The sequence below is a fragment of the Tarenaya hassleriana genome, unplaced genomic scaffold (genome assembly GCF_000463585.1).
Source record: "Tarenaya hassleriana unplaced genomic scaffold, ASM46358v1 Cleome15, whole genome shotgun sequence".
NCBI classification, from domain to species: Eukaryota; Viridiplantae; Streptophyta; class Magnoliopsida; order Brassicales; family Cleomaceae; genus Tarenaya; species Tarenaya hassleriana.
This window is the reverse complement of record NW_010964923.1, coordinates 2,591,696-2,615,186: the sequence shown is the minus strand read 5'-3', so window position 1 is coordinate 2,615,186 and position 23,491 is coordinate 2,591,696. Positions and strand designations below refer to the sequence as shown.

Genomic DNA, 23,491 nt, shown 5'->3' with positions numbered 1-23,491 from the left:
ATGACACTATTGTCCCTTAGCTGGTCCCCTGCAATCGCTATAAATGTCATCCATCAACCGACTACGCTTAGATTTTATGAATTAATTGAGACTTTATTTTTTTGGTCAAAATAAAATTCTTAAATCTTTACTGAAGATTTTTTTTGTAATAAAAAGAAAGTTCTCCACAAGTTTTTTATCCATTACAAGAAGACTTACAAAAATAATTTTATACCTTAATTTTTAACCATTAAAGAATCGAAATTAGTATTAAAATCCGAAAATCTAATTACACGGGTCCCAAAATTATATACTATATGTACCGTCCCATTGTTATTGTTGGTAAACTTTATAGTGTCATCACCACTGGTCCACTGATTTACTTTTGTTGGGGGAACCTCTAGTTTCGTGTGCTTTAGCCCTTCTTGTCTAATTGCATTGCATTCTCGTAGAACCTCTAGATTCATGTGTCGTAGTATTTGGTATTAGTGATAGCTAAACCGGTGAAACGGGACACAAAACGTTTGTTCTGTCCTGAATTCGAGTATCAAGTTTGACAGATAAATATAATTCCAATCACATGGCTTACTTTCGATTTTAGGATTAGCATGGGTCTCGGTCCAAAACATCCGGTTACAAAAAAAAAACGATTCTACGACGTTAGAAAAAAAAATAACAAAAGAAACAAAAAGAACCAGTAGATAATTTGCTAAAAAAACGTATTTTTACCAAAGGATCAGTCAGTCAACTAAACTAAACTAGAATGATATCATATGCTTTCAAGGGATTCAGGACAAGTAAGATGTAGCAAGGGAAAAAGACTCGGACCTCTGCTTCTTGTATTCGTTGTACCTCAGGAAGAAGTAACCCAAATAATCGAATTCGATGGGCGACATCCTTGCCTGCTCCATAACACATTTCAACGTTTAAGAGATCTCGAGACAATGACTTCGACACGATAAGCTTTTCTAGTCTAGAGAGTACCTGTATGATTGCCCATACTGCCCAGTACAAATGGGATGCTAGTTTGTACACATCTGCCTCGACGTAAAGAGAATCCAATTCCGCTTCCGATACCTGTAGATGAAAATCTTCAGATTCTAGAAATACGAAATGGTTCCCAACACGAAGTACGTTTGACAATTTCGGTTGCTAATGTTTAATTGGCTGTTACCTCGTGTGGTTTGTTTGGCCGTAGATAATGCCTGAGGAAATGGTATTGTTCTTCTTTACTCGGGTATCTGTGTACCAACCATGACCAAGTATCAGTATACCGCATATTCATTGAAGTGGAAAACTACTCGAAATGGGAAACTCGGATGAAGAAGCTGAACGTACAAACTGTAGTCACAGTCGTATCCCGCATATTCGTTGAAGTGGTTCCCGATGTCGAAGCCTCTATAGTTGTACGACCCATACTCAAAATCGATCAGATATAGTTTCTCTAATTGCGGGTAAAAAAACAAAGCCAGTTAGAGAACAAATGTCAGCAAAACATCTGATATAAAAGAAACAAGGTAAGCAGAATCAAATCAACAATCATGGTTTTTAATTGTCATTGTTCCCCATGGCTAACTCCATCACCATATATATATTACTCGTTCCAACAAAATACAAAATACAAAATAGGACACAATATGAAAGTCTGGGTTTCTAAAAGCTAAATTGTTCACATTATAGAATGCATGAGTTCGTAAGCACAATCTGATATAAAAGAGACAAGGTAAGCAGAATCAAAGCAACGATCATGGCTTTTTAAATGTCATTGTGCCTCATATTATAGAAGTAAGTGTTCATAGATGAGAAATGCATGCGTTCGAAAAATCTAACTCCATCACCATTTTCTTTTTCCTTGCATGCATTCAGATGGGCAGATACCCAGACGGGCAATACAACTAAAAACAGCATTGTGCAATTTCTTACCTTCTTCCTCGTTCAACATCAGGTTTCCAGAAAGTAGATCATTATGAGCAAACACCACAGGTGCATTAAGACGACCCGTGAAATCCTGTTCAATCATTGGAATATAATGCTTTTAGCAGATACCCGATTATGTCGTCGCACAGGATAATCCTACATTAATTCGTCATTGATTCCATGGCCTTTTGAGCAAATTGGAAAGTTTTGTCTGAAACAAAGAAGATTTTTGAATACTTCAACATTGAAAGACTGCTGTTCACTGCATTGCTCATGGTGTGGTCAATCGAATGGCTCATTTTTTCAAAAATATTCCAGGAAGAATTTCAAAAGCAATGGTTTCTAAAAGTAGAAACAAAAAATTTGTATCACCTTAAGAACACACAACAGGAAGCACATATATATTTAATGGATGAGGAGGATTACCCTTAGCTCAACAATTTCTTTACGCAATTCCTCAAACGAAATCGTCTCATAGAGCTTCTGCTTATCAGAGTCATCGAAGCTAAGAGTAGATGCTGCAGCAGACATGTGACAGAGTTAACAGGATAGAAAGAATAGAAGTTTGGCATTTAGGTAAGGATACTTGGTTATGACCAACAGAAGTAGTTAGAAAAAGAACAACAAAAAATTTCGAAAAGAAAAGCAAATGGCAAGAAACCTTTCTCAAAGAACTTGAAGATGTCAATCCACAGCTGAGGTTCCTTGGAACCTGGTATATCCACTTCATGAAACTTCCGTAGCTGTTTGGCAATTTCAGCAGCAATCATTGGTTTTCTGATGTCTGCCCACACCAGAAGAGGAAATGAGATCTATTGGAATGCATGAAACTTACTACTGGCTTCGCCATTATCATTTGCTTTAAAAGATAAAAACAAAAGGTTAGAGGGTCCTAATATTATAGATATTGTCCAACTGCTTTGTCGAACTAAAGATAACATATCACCAAATCTTGAAAAGAGTACGGCCTATACATTTTCCATCGTTTAGATGTATGGCAACCCAGATCAGCCGAGAGGAAATATTTCCTAAAAGAGATAATTATCCCTCACTCCAAAATTCTGCTTACCTGAAGGTTCTAGGGTACGGGCATTAATGAAAGATTGCACCATGCCATTTTCAAATCCACCAAGCAACTTGGCACCAAAGCCTGCAGCCGAGAGATACTTGATAGCCTAATGAAAATGGGGGAAAAAAAGTAAGATACAGAGAGAGAGAGGGGCAAATTCAAATGATGTAAAAGTAGAATTAGAAAGACCTACAGGGAAAACCTTAGTTATTTCAGGAAAATAAGAACAGAAACAAACAGTGCTGTTACTCTTTAAGGTAATGCTGTGTATTGATGCAAATTTTAAGCAGCTTAACACAAGAAGTCCTGCTTTAAGAAATGGTGGAAATAGAACCATACAAAATGATATGGCCCAACGATGCAAATACAAACAAGGTAGCGAAGCTATTATACAGTTGAATAAAGAGAAGATGTAATCACCTGCACCTCCCTCTCCCGATTAATAACGTACTCTGTGTTAGGTCCATACAATCTCACTGTTACAGATACTTCTTTCCCAGTTTCTTCCATCACAGAAACCTTTAACACTACCATCATTAAAAGACAAACTTAAAACAAGATCATAGCTATTTAATTCAAGGCTCCATTATATGTTTCTATTCAAATGATAAAAAAAAATGAGACATTTTAATACTCTGACTTTGTCAGGTCAAATTATACAGTTACCAAGAAGAGAAACTTAATGAAACAAAGTAACTCACGTAGATTTGTGATGCCACCAGAAACTCTCTCGACAGAGAAGAGAGAATCATCAAGTGCTTTCCACTTCTTGAATATATCTTTGCATAAGGCTCTATTAAATGTCACAAAGACAACGCAGAACAAATCAATCAGAACAGCAAGAGAATAAATCCTCCCCAGTTTGAAGCACAGAAATTCGCTCCCTTTCATGCCATGCAAATTAATTTGGGAGCAGGACAAACTATCCAAGGGTACTAAGCAAAGAGTATATCATGCTAAATATGTCAAAAACCATACACCACATAGTGTGGAATGGTTTTGAACTCCCTTATTTTTCTTAGAGCTTTTGCTCTTAGGAGGCTCTATTAAAAGAATGATGCATTGTATTGTTCATGATGTATCTCAAAAGACGTCAAAATGGAAACACCAGAGAACAAACATCTAGCTTCTGCAGATATGTAAAACTTTTCCCTCATTTCCACAATCTTCTTGGCAGCCATAAACAGTTCCACTTTTCCGAAAATCAGAACAAAACTGGTGCAGAGAAGAGCAAGAAACGGACATCTATGTAAAACTTTCGCTCTTATCCAAAAATTTCTCAGAAGCCAAACAACAAACATCATACAAACATAATCGTCCATTTACATAATCAAAGTTGGTACAATGAAGGGCAAGAAACCGAAAATCTTCGTCAAATTCCGAATATAAAATACGAGCTAGATTTTTCTACTCCCACGATCCGAAAGAAGAAGCAATCAAAACAAAGCTGGCGCAAAGAGCCAGAGAACGAATATCTCAGTAAAAGTTTTCCCCTTTTTTCCGCATTTTCCCCGAAGCTAGACATCAAAAACTATCCGAACATCAAAACAAAGGGAGAAATTTTCATTTCCACAGTCCGTAAGAACAAGCAATCAAATCAAAGCCGCTGCATAGTGGAGCATCTCAGTAAAATTTTCCGGTCTTTCCCGCAATTTCTCGGAAGCCGAACATCAAACAACAATACGAACATAAAAAAAAATAGCTAGATTCTTCCACCGCCACAATCCGAAAGCACAAGCAATCAAATCAAAGCAGGTGATAACCAAAGAAGAAGAGATACGAACATGATATGAGGAGTCATGACGGAGAGAGATAAAGAAGTGTCGACGGCGCGCGAAGAAGACGGAAAATCGGGGCCGTGATCGCCATTAGCTCCGTCTCCGGCAACCATTTTCGCCCAAAGATTCTTCACAGCTCCCATTTCTTTTTTTTTGTTATTCAGATTCTTTTTTTTCTTTCGTGAAATCAGTTTTCTGTTTTCAGATCTTTTTCTCCTATTTGTACGCGCATCTTATATCGTGTGTCTCGTCGTCTATTTCTTTTTTCCTTTTTTTTTAAACAAATCTTCGTCTAATCAAATTGCGTTTCATCGTCACATCACAGCCGTCTATATTACACATTATAATTTATTATTAGTTCTTTTTAGAATGAAGAATATGTATAAATATAAAATATAAAATAAGCTGTTAAAAAATATTTTTTTTAAAAATATATAATTGTTTTTGAAATTATCGAATAAAATTTTCAAAATTTTGTGATTAGTAGCAGAATCCGAGCGACGAACAAAATGCGACGTAATCAATTGACAAAATTAGTATCAATGCTATATCCCTTACTAGAAAAAAAATATCAAAGCTATATCACGTCACGTCAAAATCACATGAGAAACAAATGTCTGAATCGTCCAAACCATAAAGGAATGATTTTTTTTAGAGTCCTTTTATACATGTTATTGGTGCTGCACATTACATTGGCTTGGTCCAAAATTGTTAGAAAGAATATATACAATATAAGAAAATTGAGAGAAAATTAAATAGATAAGTGTAAAAATGTTGAGAAAATTAAATTTTTGATGGAAACCCCTACAGAAGTTTCTGCATTGAAAGGGTATCAGAAGAATAGGTGGTCGTATGATTATTTCTCTTTATTATATAGGACACAAGTCGAATTCTGGACAATATTCCATCGACGTAGTCTATCCGTGTTGGCACCGCTTGCTTAAACCATACCATCTTAGCCCATTCCACTTCCGGTGATTCTTTACGGAACAATTTCCATGTGCTTGACGCCAAGAACTTCTTAATGTACTCGTTATCTGCCAACTTCCACTCATATGTGTCTTCTCCCAAAACTTGGTTCAATGGTGGTAATGATAGAAGCCGAATGTGAAGGTCATGGATTCTTTGAGATCATGCACCCGGTAGCGACCAACTCTGCCCCAAGACAACATCACTAACCTTTCCATTAAGAGGAATTTGTAGCACTCTAGAGCCGTCAATGCCAATATAATCAATATATCAAAGGCCTTAAATTTGTCCAGATATCCAACAAGAAATACGGCGTTTTCCCATTCTCAATTCTGCACCTGATAAACTTTTCTGCTAGGTCTTTCATCCATAAGAGTTTCCTTACATTCCACGATTGTCTAGTTGTAGGCACCATATCCTAAAATGGTCATCTCTTCAACACATTCCTCCTTAGCCACGCAATTCAAAGTGAATTTGCATCCTTAAAAATCCTCCAAATCATCTTCGGCCTGGAAACTTTGTTCAACTCTTCAAGTTTCTTGATGTTCAACCCTCCTTCCCTCCAAGGTCTACAGATATTGGCTCCATGCGACTCTCGCTCTACCCGTACTCGGTTGAGAGTTTTTCCAATGGAATTTGGAACATATTCCATCGAACTGGCTTATTACCATAACCATTTTATATGTGAATCGTACAAATTAAGCAACAAATAATTAGTTTTCAAAGTTAGTCTTGTAATCGAAGTCTATTTTGCTACAATATAGGATATTAGAGTTAGATAATGATTGTGGTGAGGAATTATATATTGGACTAATATTGGGTAATGACGATGATATTAAAACTATAGTTTGTGAAAATGATGATGATGATCACGGTGATCATCATGGAGAATCAAGGATTATTGAAATATAGGGATGGATGTTTTGCGAAACGGTTCGGGTTCGGGACATGAATGAATCGGTTCGGTTTTTTCGGTTTTGCAAAAATAGGTACAAATCAGTTTTTATATTATGTTCGGTTCGGTATCGGTATCGGTTCAGTTCGGTTCGAGATTTTATCAAAAAAAAGAAGATAGATTTCCTTTAAAAATATTCGGTTTTTCGGGATTTTTTAAAGTTCGATTCGGTTCGGTTTCGGAAAAATTCGGTTTTCTAAAAATAATATCGTTCGGGAATTGAGAACGGTTTCAGATCGGGAAAAGTACCGTTTTTTTCGGTTCGGTTCGGTTCGGTCCGATTCCGAAGAATCGAACCGAAACGCCCACCTCTGCGGAAATAGATGATTGATTATATGCACAATGTCATGGTAGAAAGGAGCCTTTTCATGGGACAAAGCTCCACTGCGTAGGTTAATTTGATTTTCTTTTTTCGTGTACTTAAAATTTACGCCAAAGTCCACCACATTGACTGGAAAAATGTTACCTTTATGAATACTATTTTATATGAACACGTCAAACTTGGAAATGAAATGCTTGTCCAAGTCAAGGGTCAAACCGTAAGAGTGAAAATAGACCCAACGCGTTTTGCGCCTTCCGTCACCGATTTAACGTCGACAAAATCACAACCAACGGGAGAGGTACAGAAACATAACAATGGCTTCCCTTCCTCTGTCCTCTTCAGCCTGTCTCCGTCTCTTCTCCGTTTTGGTTCTCGTCTCGCTACAGTTCCTCGCCGTCAGATCTCAGCAGTATCATTTCTGCTCGAACGACAGAGGAAACTACACCGTAAACTCCACCTTCGCCACAAATCTGAATAGTCTCGTCTCGTCTTTGTCCTCTCTCCAGCGGAACCCAGACGGGTTTTACAACGTTTCTGTCGGAGAAACCACGAACATGGTGAACTCTGTTTCTCTCTGCAGAGGAGAGGTCGCCCCAGTCGATTGCCTCGCCTGCGTCTCGGCCGCCGGCGAAGAGATTACGAGGCGTTGCCCTAATCAGAAAGAGGCGATTATATGGTACGATTCCTGTATGGTGCGCTACACGAACCGAACGATCTTGAACGTGATGGAGATGAGACCTGCATTCTACATGGCGAATGGAAATAACTTCACAGGAGACTTGGAGGGGATTGAGATGGCTCTAAGGGGTTTGCTGGAAGGTCTGAGGGACAGAGCTGGAGAAGGAGGGGTGAGGAAGAAGTTTGCAGCCGACAGGTTCAACGCGCCGTCTTTGCCGACGTTGTACGGTATGGTCCAGTGTTCGCCTGACTTGTCGGAGCAAGACTGCTCCAGTTGTCTTACCCGGAGTTTCGGGGATATTCCGGCTTGTTGTGACCGGAGGATCGGTTGCCGGCTGCATACTCCGACCTGTTTTTTCAGGTACGAGACCTATCGGTTCTACGACGCGACAGCTGCTGAGGAGACGGTTCCTCCACCGCCGCCGCCGCCGCCGGCCAATGAAACGAGCACAGACGGAGAAGGTATTATTACTTTCTGGTTTCAGATTCATTTGATAACTCAGATATGAATTCAGATTTCTTCTTCGTCTTCTTCAGGGAAGAAAAATGGCTATGGAGAAAAAGTAGTGATCTTTGTATTTGTTCCTGTTGCCATCATCGCTGCCCTTCTGATCACATCGTTTATTGTTTTCTTGACGCCGAGGAAGAAGAATCCGACGACAAGAAAACACGAAAGTGAGTTTTGTCGAAAGCTCGAATGCTATGGAAAGAAAGCATTGTTTGTTCGAAATCATCAGCTTGTGATAACCACTAAAACCTGTTCTTTTCTGGTTGTGAACAGCAAGCGAGGTTACCGAAGAAATCATCAGTGCAGATTCGTTGTTGTTCGATTTCAGAACGATACGGGAGGCGACGGATAATTTCTCGCCCGAAAAGAAACTTGGACAAGGAGGTTTCGGTACAGTTTATAAGGTAATCTTACAAAACCAGGGTGGCTAATTCATCGTCTGATTCGTTCTAAGATTTGTTTCTACGAATACTCGTAGGGTATGTTACGTGATGGACAAGAAATAGCGGTGAAAAGGTTGTCGAGAGACACGGGACAAGGGGAAACAGAGTTCAAGAACGAGGTCTTGCTGGTTGCGAAGCTTCAGCATCGGAATCTGGTCAGGCTTTTGGGCTTTTCCACCAAAGGAAACGAAAGGCTTCTCGTTTATGAGTTTGTCAAAAACGCGAGTCTCGACAATTTCCTTTTCGGTACGAGATTCTTCCTTTGTCAGAATCTTGGAACTTGCGGCTTCCTTGGCACAAAGTATGAAACCTTCGACCATTTCTTACAGATGCTGTCAAGAAAAGGTATCTAGATTGGGGAAAACGCTACGAGATCATAGGAGGAATTGCACGAGGGCTCCTTTATCTTCATGAAGATTCCCGTCTTCGGATAATTCATCGTGATCTTAAAGCTAGTAACGTCTTACTTGACGAGGAAATGAACGCAAAGATTGCAGATTTTGGTGTGGCTAGGTTGTTCGATATTGACCAAACAACACAACGCTTCACAAGCAAGATCGTCGGAACATTGTAAGCACCAGATCCATTCCACATATATAAACGTATATATACACACGTAACCGTCGGATTGAAACCCTGAGATTCATGATTCACAGAGGATACATGCCTCCAGAGTACGCAATGCATGGACAGTTTTCGTTTAAGACAGATGTTTACAGTTTCGGGGTGTTGGTGCTCGAGATCGTTAGTGGCAAGAGAAACAACTGGTCCAGAGATGGCGAAGATGCGGAAGATCTCGTTTCCCTCGTAAGTGTGTGTATGTGTATATATATATATTTCAAAGAGTTCATCGACATTGTGAAAGTGATGTAAAGTGGTACAATGTGCAGGCATGGAGAAACTGGAGAGAAGGGACACTGTTGAATCTGATCGATCCGAGTTTGAGATATGGTTCGAGGAATGAAATGTTGAGATGCATAAGCATCGGTCTTTTATGCGTGCAAGAGAAGGTAGCAAACAGACCGAGCATGGCTTTGGTTGTTATGATGCTAAGTAGCCATAGTCTTGCCCTCCCTGTTCCCACTCCGCCCGCCTTTTCCATGCGTCATGTCTCGAGATTCGACCTGCCCTCTTCAGACAACCTTAACTCAAGGGCCACAGATTCGAGAGAACGCTAGAAAACCGCTGTCTTATAGGATCGTCGTCGGGACATCACTGACTCCATTACAGAGTTATATCCGAGGTAGTTCTGAAAGGGTTTTTTTTTTTGTACAGACATCTTCAGATCTTTGTATTCTTGTCGCGAAGATGATTCGACAGTTTCAAATATCTTGGAAAGTTAGAATACGAGAATCATCGGTTAGTCAAAGATCTTCGATCCATTTTATTGTAGCTGTTTTCATGGATGTAACTTCTCTTCTCCAAGGAAGACAAACACAGAGAAGAAGAAACATGAATAGCTTGTTCTTTTCCTCAATGTACATGTTCCAAACCAGAAGAAGCCCTGCATATGCTTTTTGTTCATCAAACTCCAAAAAAAAAAAAAATACAAAGCTCAGTTCACTTAGGTTCTAAGAAGCAGATTTCCAAAACGAGAACAGCAAATGAGAAAGAGTTCAGCTAATGGTGAGATTTACCAGAAGCCTTCTCCATCATCATCATCATCATCATTTACTTCTTCTTCTTCTACACTTTGCTTCTCAACCTCGAAGATGATGAATGGGAAGCAGACTCGGAACATATACAGTGGCGGGGATACAAGGAGTCGCGAGCCACTCACCTATCTCAATGTCTTTGATCCCATCCTCTCCCCTAATAAAGTCTCTTCTTTTTTGTCCCCCCGACAATAAACGAGCTGATCATTCTCGACGAAGAAGCATGGATTGAATTCATTATAAAGACATAACAAAGGGATATTTTCTGATTCGACGGTCATGAACATGATGCACACCTCCTTTTCAGCCGATCCAATCTGGCTAGAGACCCATAGCTTGATGTTTCCACTTCTCGGACATTGTTCTAACACACACAACCTATCTCCTCTGTAAGCCGCAAAGGTCACATCCCACCAATATCCAGAGGTAATAAAAGATGAATAAACATTGAATGGATGAACATTACATCGGGAGATGAATGAACATTTAGGAATCATGGCAGTGGGTTTAATACTCTTAGGAATTTCAATTTATTAAGAATCGAGAGAACGGTAGATTGAATTCTTAGGAAGTGATGTGAGGTTCGAGAGAGTAGTCTTCGATAGAAAGAATTTGAATTTCTTAAATCAAAACCTTAGTTAGGAGATACATCCGTAGGAACGATCCTTACACAATCCGAAAATCTCGACACCTATAATGTTTTGTTGAATTGTATTAAATGTTTGCTTGTATTCGTTTTGATTCTATTTACGTTTAGTTACCACCATCATCCAAATTATCGCTTTCGATCGAAAACGAATAGAAATCGAGGTTATCATCGCTAATCCACAAGTGTTTTTGTGTTCGACTCTAGAATACTACGATTTGATCTGTACATTTGCGATAATTATTTATAGGAAATAATGTCTAGATCGACATCAAAGTTATCTTCTGTTTGTTTCGACTTGACCCATTCACAATTTTCATAAAATAACACCCATTGTTATTCTTGGAACCGAACCGAATAAAATCAAACCAAAATTTGTGATTGGTTTCTTTAAAACCGGTTCAGTCCGGTTCTCTCCGTTTTCGCTTAATACCGTACCGACGTATAGATGGAACGTCGAACTGAGGTTCCCTCAAAACCTTCCCATTGCCACCGCGAGACCTTCATTCCCGACTTCACGAAGGAATCATCGTCTCGCTCCAGGTACTCTCTCTCTCTGTCTCTCTCTGATGAATATGCTTCCGTTAGTCAGAGAATCTGTCCTGTCTCGTCGGATTTCTCTATTTTCATCATCGTTTCGAGTTTGTTACGCTGTTCGAAGCGATTGCCAGTTATCTATCTGTGCGCGTTCATACTTGTGACTTACGCATTTCAGATCGAATCGTTGTCGTTGTTGTTTGATTTTATTGCACAGAATTCAGAATCTCCCGTTGAGTCTGGATTTTTTTTTTCGGAATCCGAATTGGGAAGTAGATTTGATTGGATTGGAATGATTAGCTAAGATTGTACATTGGGTATACTTGCATGTTTTGCAACTTGTATTCCTCGTCATCCTTTGTTTTCCCTTTCATCTTGCAGACGTCGCGATGCTTCGGCATCTCATCCTCCGGTCGTCGGCAGCCGCAGAATCGAATGTAAATTATCTTATCCGATTTGATCAACAGGTAACTTTTTTTTTCGCTGGATTTTCTCTGTGAATCACCCTTGTGTGGTTCGTAATTTACATGTTGGGTATTTTGTGATTCGTCAGAGAGGACTACACAGCAGGAACAAGAAAGCTATGGAGTTCATAGCCAAAGGATGGAGCGCGCTGAAGGAAGTTGATAGAGTCATTGATTATTGTGAACTCAAGGATAGCCGTCTCATCCCTCTTCTTAGGGTACTATAAGCTCATCTATGTATGTCTGCACACAGACATATTAAGTGTATTACTTGTGTTACATGTTTTCACAATTATCTGCTGCTTACACTCATCTTCGCAAGGTTAACAATTCATTGTGGCTCAAACGATTAGTTTGAGTTATGAAGCTGGGTTCTGGTGTGTTCTAGATTAGATGGCTCATCCTTTTTGTCTGAGTTAATTGTACAAGTAGGTGCTCAATGGGTTATAGATTTGTAATATTGACTTAAGTTAGCCATGGTGACATCTGAAATGGCTATAGCCAAATGTAGAAGTGTAGATATCGTCTCTGGGTCACATCTCGTAAATTTGACTTGTTGAATGCTTGGAGAAAATAAATATGCCTTTTGAGTCACTTTGGTTGTGGTTTTGTTATGTTTCTGACTATGATTTTTTTGGTCAGGCAGCTAAAGAGAACTTTGAATTGGCTCTGGAGGCTGATAATTCGAACACGCATGCTAGATATTGGCTCTCCAAGTTGCATCTGAAGTACCATGTTCCTGGGGCATGTAAAGCCGTGTGAGTAAAGAATATTTAACCAATTCTTCTTCACTTCGTTCCGGCAGGGTCTAAAACCTGCTGGGTCAATTAGTGGATTCCTTTAAGATAATGTTTATTTCGATATTTTTGACAATTTTGATACTCCAATTGAAGTAATATTTTGAAAATTGTGGAGTTCGCACTATAATGGATGACATTAATGTTGGTTTTGTCCCGTTGTTAAGTATTTCACTTAAATTTAGAAGACATTATGATTCATGTCTCATCTTGGAATTGTTTATTGTAGTTGGGGAAGTTGCTTACTGGTGCTTTGTTGAACAACTTTGTGGTGCAAGGCATTCTTTTTCATCTTTACCCATCTTCTATTCTCTTTTACTGTGACAGTGGGGCTGCTTTGCTTGTAGAGGCTGCTGACATGGGTGATGCAGATGCTCAGTATGAACTAGGTTGTCGTTTAAGAGTTGAGGTTTGGCTTCCTTCCTCTTCTTTGTGGTTAATACCCATTTGAGATATGTTGATTGATTGAAGCTGAATTTCCTTCCTGATTGATACCTATCGTATATGATGCCATTGTGGTTATGGTCATGTTTCCGTCAAAGTGTTCTCCAAATTATCTCAAAATTACTCGGAAACTTATATTAAAATCTCTATAAAAATATTATGTAGTTTTAATGGCCTTCAATCTAGGCATTTTGCAAGCTTCATGTTTGTGTCAATGTCTTTTATTTGTTGCTTTAGTGGGTACCTTGGTTAAGGAAAGTTAATGTTTCTGGAGCAGTCTTTTGTTGTCTTTGATGGGGGAATGGTTCTTTGTTATTATCCATTCTCTAACTCCTCTTTTCCCTTGCCATAAAATTCATACCAATTAGAACATTTGTTTTTTTTCCCAATTTTATGTTGGAACAGAATGATTACGTTCAGTCAGATCAACAGGCGTTCTACTATATAGAGAAGGCTGTTGACCAGGTATGAATCTATTTTCCAGTCCATATATATAATCATAAAAACTTGGTTCTTGAGAATTTTCTGAAAAACTGACCTGATGTTTGTAACTTGTAGCTGCATCCAGGTGCTCTCTACCTTCTAGGAATTGTGTACTTGACTGGAGAATGTGTGAAGCAAGATCTTGCTTCAGCTATGTGGTGTTTCCATAGGGCTTCCGAGAAGGTAACAGACATTACTTATTAAATTTTTTTTCCAGAACTCACGTAACGTAACCTAAAGGCATTTCGAATAGTTGTTTGGCATAGATGAAACAAATGTGATATGGTGACAAATTCGTTTTTTTAAATCCCGAAAGGCAAATATGGCCCTCAAAAAAAAAAAAGTCCTCGAAAGGAAATGTGTACGATACGAGTATTAAGCCCTACAGTGATCGTTTTGTTTTGCCTTTCGACTATCTTGTGATGAAAATATGTATGCTTCGGAATGATAATTAGCACATCCATATAACTTTCAGGGACATGCTGGTGCTGCTATAGCATATGGATCCCTCCTACTTAGAGGTCAGTTGTTTACACCACAAAAATCATGCAACTTTTCATTTATCGAATGCATGAGATTCTTCAATTTTCGTTAGATTAGGCACTGATGGTGGTTAAAGATGAACAGGTAAATGCTGTTCGGATCAATATAATCCCCCGGCCCACCCTGAATATTAGATTTTGCACGTTTCTTGCTTACGAGTATAGTTGCTCGCAAAGACTGATGAGATGTTTGCCTCTACAGGCGTTCAAGTTCCAGAATCTCTAACAAAATTAGATTCAATGAGAGTTCCACCGCCCAAACGAGCAAAGAAGAATCCAGAAATCCCTGAGGTGGACCCACTGGAGGCAGCAAAGGAAAAATTCCGAATTGCGGCAAGAGAAGGGTGTGACTTGGGGCTAAAATGGCTGGAGAGGCTAGAGGAGGAAGAGAAGCATCTCTCAATTGAAGAAGGTAGCTCCAATGAACGGTAAATACTAATACCATTCCCCAGAGATAAGAATCATCCATGTCCTTATAATGCAGGTCCTGTTTCATATATATATATATAATCGTACGGACATTTCTTGGAGTGAGAATCATTAGGTTCCGTTTCTTTGTTTCTTGGTTCACACTTGAACCCTTCTCAGAAAATCAAGGTCGGTCCGGACAAACCCTAGGGGCCCTCGGTCACTTGTTACCATAACCTCGACTCGAATAAAAATCCAATAACCAATAAAACCGAAAGATCCAAACCTACCAACCCCTCGGCCTAGGTTGGTCTTCGACCCATTTCGGCTACCTCAGCCTCCTCAACTGATGTACGTGAAATCGTAGGGGAGGTCTCTATCTTGGTTTAAGCCTGTGACTAGGAATGTAACGCACATGGAAATACCAAAACTTAGGGTATGTTCCAATGTATGGATCAAACCCTATGTTCTTGGAACTATATATTCGGGCGATTTAATTCATCAAAAACCTGCTCTTGTGTCTGACATTTCCTCAAGCATCGAATTTCCAGTTAAATCCACTCTCGATGCAAAATCCCATTGGTTCTCGATGAGCATCTTCAAAGAAAACATCAGGATTAACTAGATTCTCAAATATACGCAGATTCTAATAGGTTTAGATTAATGATTCATGTTTTTTACAACAGTAGGATATTTATACAAGTGATTAACCCTAATTACAATATGTATAAATACACATATATCCTTCTATATGTCTCGGGTCATGAAACGGAAAACGCGGTAGTGGTTTGGTGAGAGCATCAATGAGTTGATCGGTGGACCGTGAGAAAGAGTAACCTCTTCAACGTTACCGAACAAAACCCCGTTGAAAACCCTTCTTCGAGATTCCAAGGGCCTTTTTTGGCAGGTTTCTTCGCAAGGATTCAACCATTGAATGGGTAATGGAAGCTCTGAAGCTTTCATCCAACAGCTTGTGGGCATTTCCTTTAAGATGAAATAAATTTTCGACAAAATACTCATCTTTTAAGATTAGATTTACGCCCATGAGAGTGTTTAAGCTCAACCTTGGAACGACAATGGAAGTATTGAACCGAGGAAATAAAAAAAGAGCGAGCAAACGACATCGTTTAAAAGCCAAGACACGGCGTCGTTTTGGTATACTTAAAATGACGTAAGAAGTTAAGAACGGCGCAAAGCGGCACACGTCTCGTAAATATAAAGATAAAAGTAATAAATGAGTTAAAATTCTAAGGGCCATTAGCGATATTTTATTTTCTACGTTGTCCTTTAGGTCTTTTGGAAATCCCAAATCCCACCCAGATGAATTCCGATCAGAGTGAGAAACCCTAATTTTTCCGAGATTTTTCGATCTCCCGGTAATCGAATCGGGGTTTCGTGTTCGGATTCGGAAAACTCTCAATTGATTGTTTTCCAGGGGGGATTTTCCTTCGTCTTTGTCGTTTGATTTCGTTGCCAAACATGGATGGAAACAAAGACGACGCGTTGAAGTGCCTGAAAATTGGCAAGGATGCGATGGAGGCCGGAGATCGAGCTCGAGCTTTGAAATTCTTAACGAAAGCTTGTCGCCTTGATCCGAGTCTCCCGATCGATAATCTCGTGTCGGAGCTGGAGAAGCAATCTGACGATCCAACGGCTGAGGGTTCGCCTGGATCCGCAGCCAAGGAGTCGCCAAAGGCGTCGGGTCGGCCTTCTCTGCGACAACGTGGACCATCGGCTTCGGCGGCTGCAGGGTCATCATCATCGGGATCGGCTTCGTACACCGAAGAACAGATCGCGATCGTGAGACAGATAAAGTCGAAGAAGGATTATTACGAGATTCTAGGGTTAGAAAAGAGCTGTTCAGTGGAAGATTTGAGGAAGGCATATCGGAAACTCTCCTTAAAAGTTCATCCCGACAAGAACAAAGCCCCTGGTTCAGAAGAAGCGTTCAAATTCGTGTCAAAGGCGTTTCAGTGCCTAAGCAATGAGGAGACTCGGAGAAAGTACGATATCAGTGGTTCGGATGAACCCGTTTACCAACCTCGGCGAGCCGCGAGGAGAAACGGGTTCAATGGCTATTATGACGATGAATTCGACGCCGACGAGATTTTCCGGAGCTTCTTTTTCGGTGGAATGCCTCCTGCGACTGCCCAATTCCGCACATTCAATTTCGGCGGCGGAATGGGCGGTCAACGAACCGCCAATCAAGCATCTGATGCAGGGTTCAACGTCCGTGTTCTTCTTCAGCTTCTCCCCGTTCTGCTTATACTGTTGCTCAATTTCCTGCCTTCTTCACAGCCAGTTTATTCCCTGTCTGCATCGTATCCTTATGAGTACAAATTCACTACGAATAGGGGTGTCAATTACTTTGTGAGATCATCCAAGTTCGAGCAGGAGTACCCACTTAACAGCCTTGAGCGACAGAGGACAGAAGCGCAAGTCGAGAGAGATTATTACTCCGTAGTGTCTCAAAATTGTCGGTACGAGCTGCAGAGGCAACAATGGGGTTTTATCCGCGAAACCCCACACTGTGACATGCTGCGGAAGTTTGAGTCTGCTGCTTAGCACTTAAACCAAGGTCCAATCCACATTCATTACTTCATCTTGAACGTACATTAACTTCTTTTGCAGAGTTCCGGCTATATTAAAGTCTCTCTTCTAATCATAGTTTAAGTGGTTAGTTGTGTCACGGCTAGTAAGCTCGGTTGCTGATGTTTTTGTCAAAATCTATGTCAACTAATGTGTTGTCATGACATCTGTGTGTTATTTCTATAGGATTATAGAATCGTGTTGGTGTTGTTCTTATATGACGTGATTTCTTGAGAGAGTATGTAAAAAAACATTATGTTTGTATTTGTAGTGAGTATCATATATCTCATATCGCAAGTTCGTCCCTATATCACGAAAATATTATATGGTGTGTTGGATATCTCATCTTTTTAACAGTCTTGTGTTGTTCTTATAACAGTTGTTTCGGAGTATGCTTCCTCGCATACTAAACTCGGAGGAACATGGTTGAATCGATGACGAGACACAGACATGGAGGATAACGGATGTTTAGGAGTCTTTCGGTAATATGGTTCCTGCTTTTTGCTGACGCCCTTTGTTAAAAATTTGAAGATCCGAAAATGCTATATAATATACAGCCCATGTGAAGTCTTCTTGATATTTGTTATTGTTTTCCTATGTTTATTAATGTTTAGTATACAAAATAACACAGCCGGATGGTGTTTTGTGTGATGCATCTCTACTTCTCGGACTTGAGAATTTGATTGGGTGTAAAGATATATCGTATGATGGAAATTTACAGATTCCAAGCAAATCCCTTTGGAAAGTAGTCATCTTTGGATGCTATCACCAGCAACCCTGAATGCATTGTCACAACTGTTCCGAGGCAAGGCAAGAAGATAAGGTGAATGCGGGTTCGGTCACGTACGAATTCTAGCATCGCTTCCTTGGCTCGTCCCTTGGCCTTTTGCCCGTTAGCTTTTGTATCTTCCGTGTACCGAGCATTTGGATACCACAAGGTATACGAAGCTTGGGTACTCGGCTCACGCAATGCGCCGAGGTTATGTATTTCGGTCGAAAGATGCGAATGTGCATGCCGAAATTGAGTACAGTGGAAAACCCGAATATGCGATCGGTGCCCAAGCTTAATGGTGTTCCGTTCCTTAATTCAATGAGGCCGAATTTAGAACATGTCAGGACATCATATGTTGCGATCGCTCGACATAGGGATAGCCTAGGGGTGGGCGTTTCGATATTCGATTCGGGTTCGGTTCGTAAATTATTCGGTCTGTTTCTTTCGGTTCTATACAAATATGTACTATTCGGTTATTATTTCATATTCGGTGCGATGTGGATTCGGTTTCGGTTTTTGTTAATAATTTTTCGATTTTTCGAATTCGATTCAGTTCGGTTTTGCAAAAATCTGTTTTCTAAAAAAATTACTGTTCGAGAATTTGGGACGATTGAGTTCTTGATCAACACCGCATCTGGGTGTTTGGCAGTTGGAGGGGTTTTGCGAACCTGACCTTTGGAATCAGGTTAAGATTTTGGTCGGTAATTAATCGTATTCGTGGCGCGAGTAATCGAATCGAGCGGCGAAAAGACGAGCGCGAGGCGAGGGCGGGTGAATATCCGGCGCATGCACCAGGGGGCGAGAGGGCCACTTGGTTAACCTAAAGCTGATGAAGGTTGAAGTCCGTGCGGAAGTTAAGTTTAGGAAAATAATAATGCTGTTCTCTTAGTAAAATTGCATGGGACTGACGTATGCTTACATATGTACATACATATATACATACTATATGTGTGGACGGAACTTATGTTTGATCAAATGGGTGCATATTTTTGTAATTTTTTTCAATTAATTTATTCAAAGGTTTCAGTATCTTAGTACCCTCCATTGATGATAAGCAAATGCCTCAATAAGTTTTTTTTTATTTGTTCATGATTTTGTGTGAGTATTTTTTTTATTTTTTGTATAATCGGGTATCTTGGGTCGAGGTCCAGACTAATTTTGTGAGCGAGAACAAACTATGTGATTAGAATATACATTCTCCTTTTTAATTTAAAATTCGAATTCGAGACGAGATAAACGTTTTGCGTAACCGTTCCAATTCCAGGGTGGAGGTGGAATTACCCAAATTGGCTTGTGAGTACTTGTTTTGGGCAGCTGTGAGTTAATATATGCCAATATAAGTTATGTTAAATCCAAGAATCGAGAAAATGACATGTCACAATAAAAAAAAAGGAGCATAAATAGATTATAAAGTTGAGCCGACCAAATCCCAAATCCCATTAGAAATAAAAATAAGCAGAACTTTATTTATTTTTTTCATCATTTTCCTTTCAACTTCATAATAATTAGTCAAATTTCCCAAACAAAAAAAATAAATAATAATTAGTCAAACAAAAAGTTAGACGATATTTCCAATATTTCCGGGACCATTATAATTCTATGGCCACCTCTCTACTAAAAGACCTATGCTCTCACATTCACTGGAAAAAAGTAGGGATTCAAAGCTAAAGAACAAAATGTATGGCTTTGGTTCAAACCCTATTTTCAGCCCATATTTGCCACGAGTATTTTGAAAATTTATTCTACATAATATGTATATATATACACAAGTAGGGTCATAGGCCCCCATTTATGCAATTAGAAAATTATAATTTCTTTATTAGTTTTATAAAATTTTAAATAAAATTTTATAATGGCCTCACACAGTAAATACCTCGTAAAAAATTACTTGCCTCCACTTACAACCTTTCCTAGGTCCGCCACTATATATATATATATATATATGAAGTGTGTATTTTCAAAATTATTCGGATTGTGAACTTGTATGATCTGAATATTAAAATTTCATAAGAAAAACGAGTAGAGAAACAGTTAAAAACTCAAATTCTATTATATGAACGAGGTGGATTTAAGTTCAGATTTCTTGTTGAAATAAGCTGTACTTTAAAAGAATTCATATTATTATGTCAAACAAAATTTAAAATATATTTTAAGGATTCGTTTATATTTTTTTTGTTAAAGGACACTCTATTCCACATTGTATCATCTCTTACATTCTTCAAATTATATGCATATATCCTTAAAATTCGGAGTCGGACTTCATAATTCACGATTAGATATCTGCGAATACTCAGTACTATTACGCAAATACCCTTTATATTAATTTTAAAATTACAAAATTATTCTTTTTTTTTTTTTTACAAGATTGGGATTCGTATAGGGATGATACACGGATATGTTTTGGATACCTGAAATTCGATATCCGAAACTCATAGATACGAAATCATATTCTAAAATTTAATGACCAAAAATGTCGATGTTCAGTTCTTCAATTATGTCAACCCCACACCATATACTTAAAAATTATTGCACGAATCACAAATATGTACCCATAAAATGTTACCGGATATAATAATCATAGAATGTTGACGTAAATGTAACGAATTTTTAAAGTAAACGTTTCATTATTTTGAAACCTAATTTAGAAAATTTTAATTAATTAATTAATCCTAATCACTCCTCTAATAATTGAATAGAAATTGGTCAAGGAATTTGACTTGGGAACCTGCCATGTGTTACCACCACTTTGCTTTTTCCACTTAGATTTGATCAATCAATTGGAACAAAACATCGTGGACAAATATATGCAGATTATTTTTACTTATCAATACATTAAGGTAATGGAAGGATATTACATAATATCTCCAGCGATATTATTCTCAAATTACATCCCTAATTTTATATTTTATTGTTGCCTAGAATATTGGCTATTCATTACTTAATCGTTGATTATATATGCCTATATATTTATGTATTATTATTAATGAGAATACAAGAAAAATATTTCTCTTATATAAGGTATTATTAAATCAATTTTGTACTCAAAATTTTTCAATTACCACAACTGACTTTATTTGATATCCGAAAATCGAATTATATCTGAATATAAATATAAGTATTTTTTTTCAAGTTTTATGATGCAAATTTGAGTTTTTCTTGTCATACATTACCTTTATTTTACCTATTTTTGGTTTAAAACTCGACGGAATATTTAATATTTTCAACATAATTAAATAATCAAAAGAGTTATCGTTACAGTAAAATTAAACCGAAATCTTATCCATATTGGAAAAGATCAGTCCATTCATACGAATAAAGACCAAACACTCATAACCGAGATAGTGTAAAAAAGGAGAAAGGGAACAATTACAAAGATAAATATTATAGAGATAATAATATTTTTTTTTTTAAAATAGAGAACAGAAAAAAAAAATCACTTTTGTGCGGTGGACAGTAGCCTTCCGATTCTCCACTTCTCATTCCAAAAGTACATAAAAGCGATTCTAAATAATGTATTTTTCAATTATTCCAAATCAATTATATAATATGCCATTCTTTCGAAATTAATAAATAATAATACATGCATTTTTTTCTATTTTTGGTAAACCATCATTGATTAATTTACAACCAAAACATGCAGAAAGAGAACTAGGTTTTTTTTTACTATAAATACTATAAGATTCTTTTTTTTTATATAAAATGTGTTTGTTGTATTTCTATCGCAAAAAATTAAGAAGTCTATTACAAATAAGACTTTAATTTCAATACAAAATAACAATCAAACATTCACAACTCTCAAAAATAAAAATCAAAATCCAGCAACATAGAGAAACATGGAGAGAGACATTCCTGTCTTCTAGAAAACATGGTTGGACTAAAGGTCCGGTGAATTTCCGAATTATTAAAAAAATCATATAGAGATAATATATACCATTTTTTAAATACCGAATTGAAATGCATTTAGTAACAACAATGAAAGATATAATTGCTTTGATAACCACAGAGACAAAACCTTATCAATAATAAGATGGCAAGAAAGTAGCAAATAGTTTATTTTTAAATATCTAAAAGTTGGAAAGTCACTAATGTTATATTAGTTTCTTAGTGGTAGGACTTCCAATTCCTTATGAACATGTAGATTGACGAGTAGCAAATATATTCCTAGAACACCAAAAATTTATAAAATCCAAAATTACAAAAGAAAAATCAAAGAAATTAGAGTATTTGGGATTTATTTCTTTTTTTTTTCAAATCTTGAACCATTTATATCTTATAACACATTTTTTTTTTCGCATAACAATAGTTTTTTTTAGAAGATAAATTTTTTTCTGATAATACAGAAGTTTACCAAACCTTATGTAAAACTATATCTTTCAGAGGATTGGACAAGTTAAGGTGAATACCCCTTCCAATGTTTGGATTTGAATCCGGGATAAGAACATATTTTACATATTTTTTACTCTTAAACCAACCAAATTTGGGTATCAGAAAATAAAAAACCCGGAAAATATAGTTTGAAACTTTTTTGCGAAATGTAATATATTCCTACCCCATCGTGTGTATATAATGTCCCATATTTCCGGATTCAGAATTAGGATAACTATGGATTTTATCCATTTCGCATTAGAAAATGTGACATACAAATATAACTGTTCATTGTATTTATCATAACTAATTTATTTTACGAAAAAAAATAAATTAAATGATGATCTTTACATTACAGATGGTAGGGTTCACCCAAAATACGACAAGGTCGGCCACAAGACCCATATAATGTAAGATAAATTCCAAGGTCGGATAATGCGATTCATGTATCATGCATATATATATATATATATATATATATATATATACGTGACACGTGTGTAGATGCATGTGGAGGCTTGGGATGAAAATAAGTCGAAAGAGGAATTATTAGATAAGATCATTGCAAGGAGATAGTGGAGAACAGAGGATATGTATTGTACAAACACAGACATACTCACACGCAAACCCATATCATGAAATGTATGTATCCAATTAATTAAGCTCAATTCAGCAATATATTTTTTATCTTTTTTGTATTATTGCAAATTCATGAATATGGTGAAAGCGCCCTACAACCTTTTCATCTTCCATGTGTTAGTTATGCCCACTTCTCTCTCTCTATCTCTCCCTCTCTCCAAATAAATTATATTCTATGTGATTTTAGTGGACAATGATTTAATTGCATTTTTATTATTAAAATAATGTTTCATAAAAGTGTTTCAGATAATTATAAATTTTTTATTTATCACAATAATTTATAAGATATGATACTGCTAAATTTGTTTCGAATTAGTAAGTCATTGGCTAACTAAAAAAAAGTTGATTTCTTGTGTTTATCATTTACAAAAGAAAATAAAATTAAGAACTTTTTTTAGGGAATTCCTCAATCATGAAGTTGACTGTGGAGGGCTACATGATTACTCCGCACGTGTAAAAACACGTGGACCGACAAGGCCATTCGGCCCCCTTAACTCGGAGTTAACATAATAACATCAGGTATATATAAAAA

The 23,491-nt window shown here is 37.6% G+C and overlaps 4 protein-coding genes across 4 annotated transcripts; 3 read left to right on the top strand and 1 right to left on the bottom strand.

Annotated features, from left to right (window-relative positions):
- Positions 1-665: 665 nt before the first annotated feature.
- Positions 666-4,941, bottom strand: LOC104808999 (probable ethanolamine kinase). Its single transcript, XM_010534870.1, has 11 exons — positions 4,750-4,941; positions 3,667-3,758; positions 3,386-3,492; positions 2,966-3,071; positions 2,558-2,680; positions 2,323-2,414; positions 1,903-1,987; positions 1,318-1,423; positions 1,154-1,220; positions 964-1,056; positions 666-881 (listed from the first exon to the last, which is right to left on the bottom strand). The coding sequence occupies exons 1-11, from the start codon at positions 4,884-4,886 to the stop codon at positions 768-770; spliced, it is 1,122 nt and encodes a 373-aa protein (XP_010533172.1). The 5' UTR covers positions 4,887-4,941; the 3' UTR covers positions 666-767.
- Positions 4,942-7,223: 2,282 nt separating this feature from the next.
- Positions 7,224-10,119, top strand: LOC104808998 (cysteine-rich receptor-like protein kinase 26). The gene is made up of 7 exons (XM_010534869.1): positions 7,224-8,129; positions 8,205-8,342; positions 8,449-8,579; positions 8,654-8,864; positions 8,948-9,188; positions 9,275-9,425; positions 9,509-10,119. The coding sequence occupies exons 1-7, from the start codon at positions 7,304-7,306 to the stop codon at positions 9,794-9,796; spliced, it is 1,986 nt and encodes a 661-aa protein (XP_010533171.1). The 5' UTR covers positions 7,224-7,303; the 3' UTR covers positions 9,797-10,119.
- A 1,271-nt stretch (positions 10,120-11,390) lies between these two features.
- Positions 11,391-14,746, top strand: LOC104808997. The gene is made up of 9 exons (XM_010534868.1): positions 11,391-11,462; positions 11,838-11,923; positions 12,010-12,138; positions 12,563-12,678; positions 13,045-13,126; positions 13,567-13,626; positions 13,720-13,827; positions 14,120-14,165; positions 14,389-14,746. Exons 2-9 carry the CDS (start codon positions 11,846-11,848, stop codon positions 14,616-14,618), a joined length of 849 nt encoding a protein of 282 aa, XP_010533170.1. The 5' UTR covers positions 11,391-11,462; positions 11,838-11,845; the 3' UTR covers positions 14,619-14,746.
- A 1,102-nt stretch (positions 14,747-15,848) lies between these two features.
- LOC104808996 (chaperone protein dnaJ 49-like) lies at positions 15,849-18,293 on the top strand. The gene is made up of 2 exons (XM_019202057.1): positions 15,849-17,172; positions 17,563-18,293. Exon 1 carries the CDS (start codon positions 16,074-16,076, stop codon positions 17,157-17,159), a length of 1,086 nt encoding a protein of 361 aa, XP_019057602.1. The 5' UTR covers positions 15,849-16,073; the 3' UTR covers positions 17,160-17,172; positions 17,563-18,293.
- The last annotated feature ends 5,198 nt before the right edge of the window (positions 18,294-23,491 follow it).

What these genes read in the sequence shown, in the direction of transcription:
- LOC104808996 (XM_019202057.1), top strand. Translation starts at nt 16,074, where the DNA reads ATGGATGGAAACAAAGACGACGCGTTGAAGTGCCTGAAAATTGGCAAG.
- LOC104808999 (XM_010534870.1), bottom strand. Translation starts at nt 4,886, where the DNA reads ATGGGAGCTGTGAAGAATCTTTGGGCGAAAATGGTTGCCGGAGACGGA. An exon ending in AAGAAATTGTTGAGCTAAGG is followed by an intron (nt 1,988 to 2,322) that starts GTAATCCTCCTC and finishes ATGATTGAACAG; the next exon opens with GATTTCACGGGTCGTCTTAA. An exon ending in GGCCAAACAAACCACACGAG is followed by an intron (nt 1,057 to 1,153) that starts GTAACAGCCAAT and finishes TTTCATCTACAG; the next exon opens with GTATCGGAAGCGGAATTGGA.
- LOC104808997 (XM_010534868.1), top strand. Translation starts at nt 11,846, where the DNA reads ATGCTTCGGCATCTCATCCTCCGGTCGTCGGCAGCCGCAGAATCGAAT. An exon ending in CCTGGGGCATGTAAAGCCGT is followed by an intron (nt 12,679 to 13,044) that starts GTGAGTAAAGAA and finishes TTACTGTGACAG; the next exon opens with TGGGGCTGCTTTGCTTGTAG. An exon ending in TGGATCCCTCCTACTTAGAG is followed by an intron (nt 14,166 to 14,388) that starts GTCAGTTGTTTA and finishes TTGCCTCTACAG; the next exon opens with GCGTTCAAGTTCCAGAATCT.
- LOC104808998 (XM_010534869.1), top strand. Translation starts at nt 7,304, where the DNA reads ATGGCTTCCCTTCCTCTGTCCTCTTCAGCCTGTCTCCGTCTCTTCTCC. An exon ending in GACGACAAGAAAACACGAAA is followed by an intron (nt 8,343 to 8,448) that starts GTGAGTTTTGTC and finishes GGTTGTGAACAG; the next exon opens with CAAGCGAGGTTACCGAAGAA. An exon ending in AGCAAGATCGTCGGAACATT is followed by an intron (nt 9,189 to 9,274) that starts GTAAGCACCAGA and finishes CATGATTCACAG; the next exon opens with AGGATACATGCCTCCAGAGT.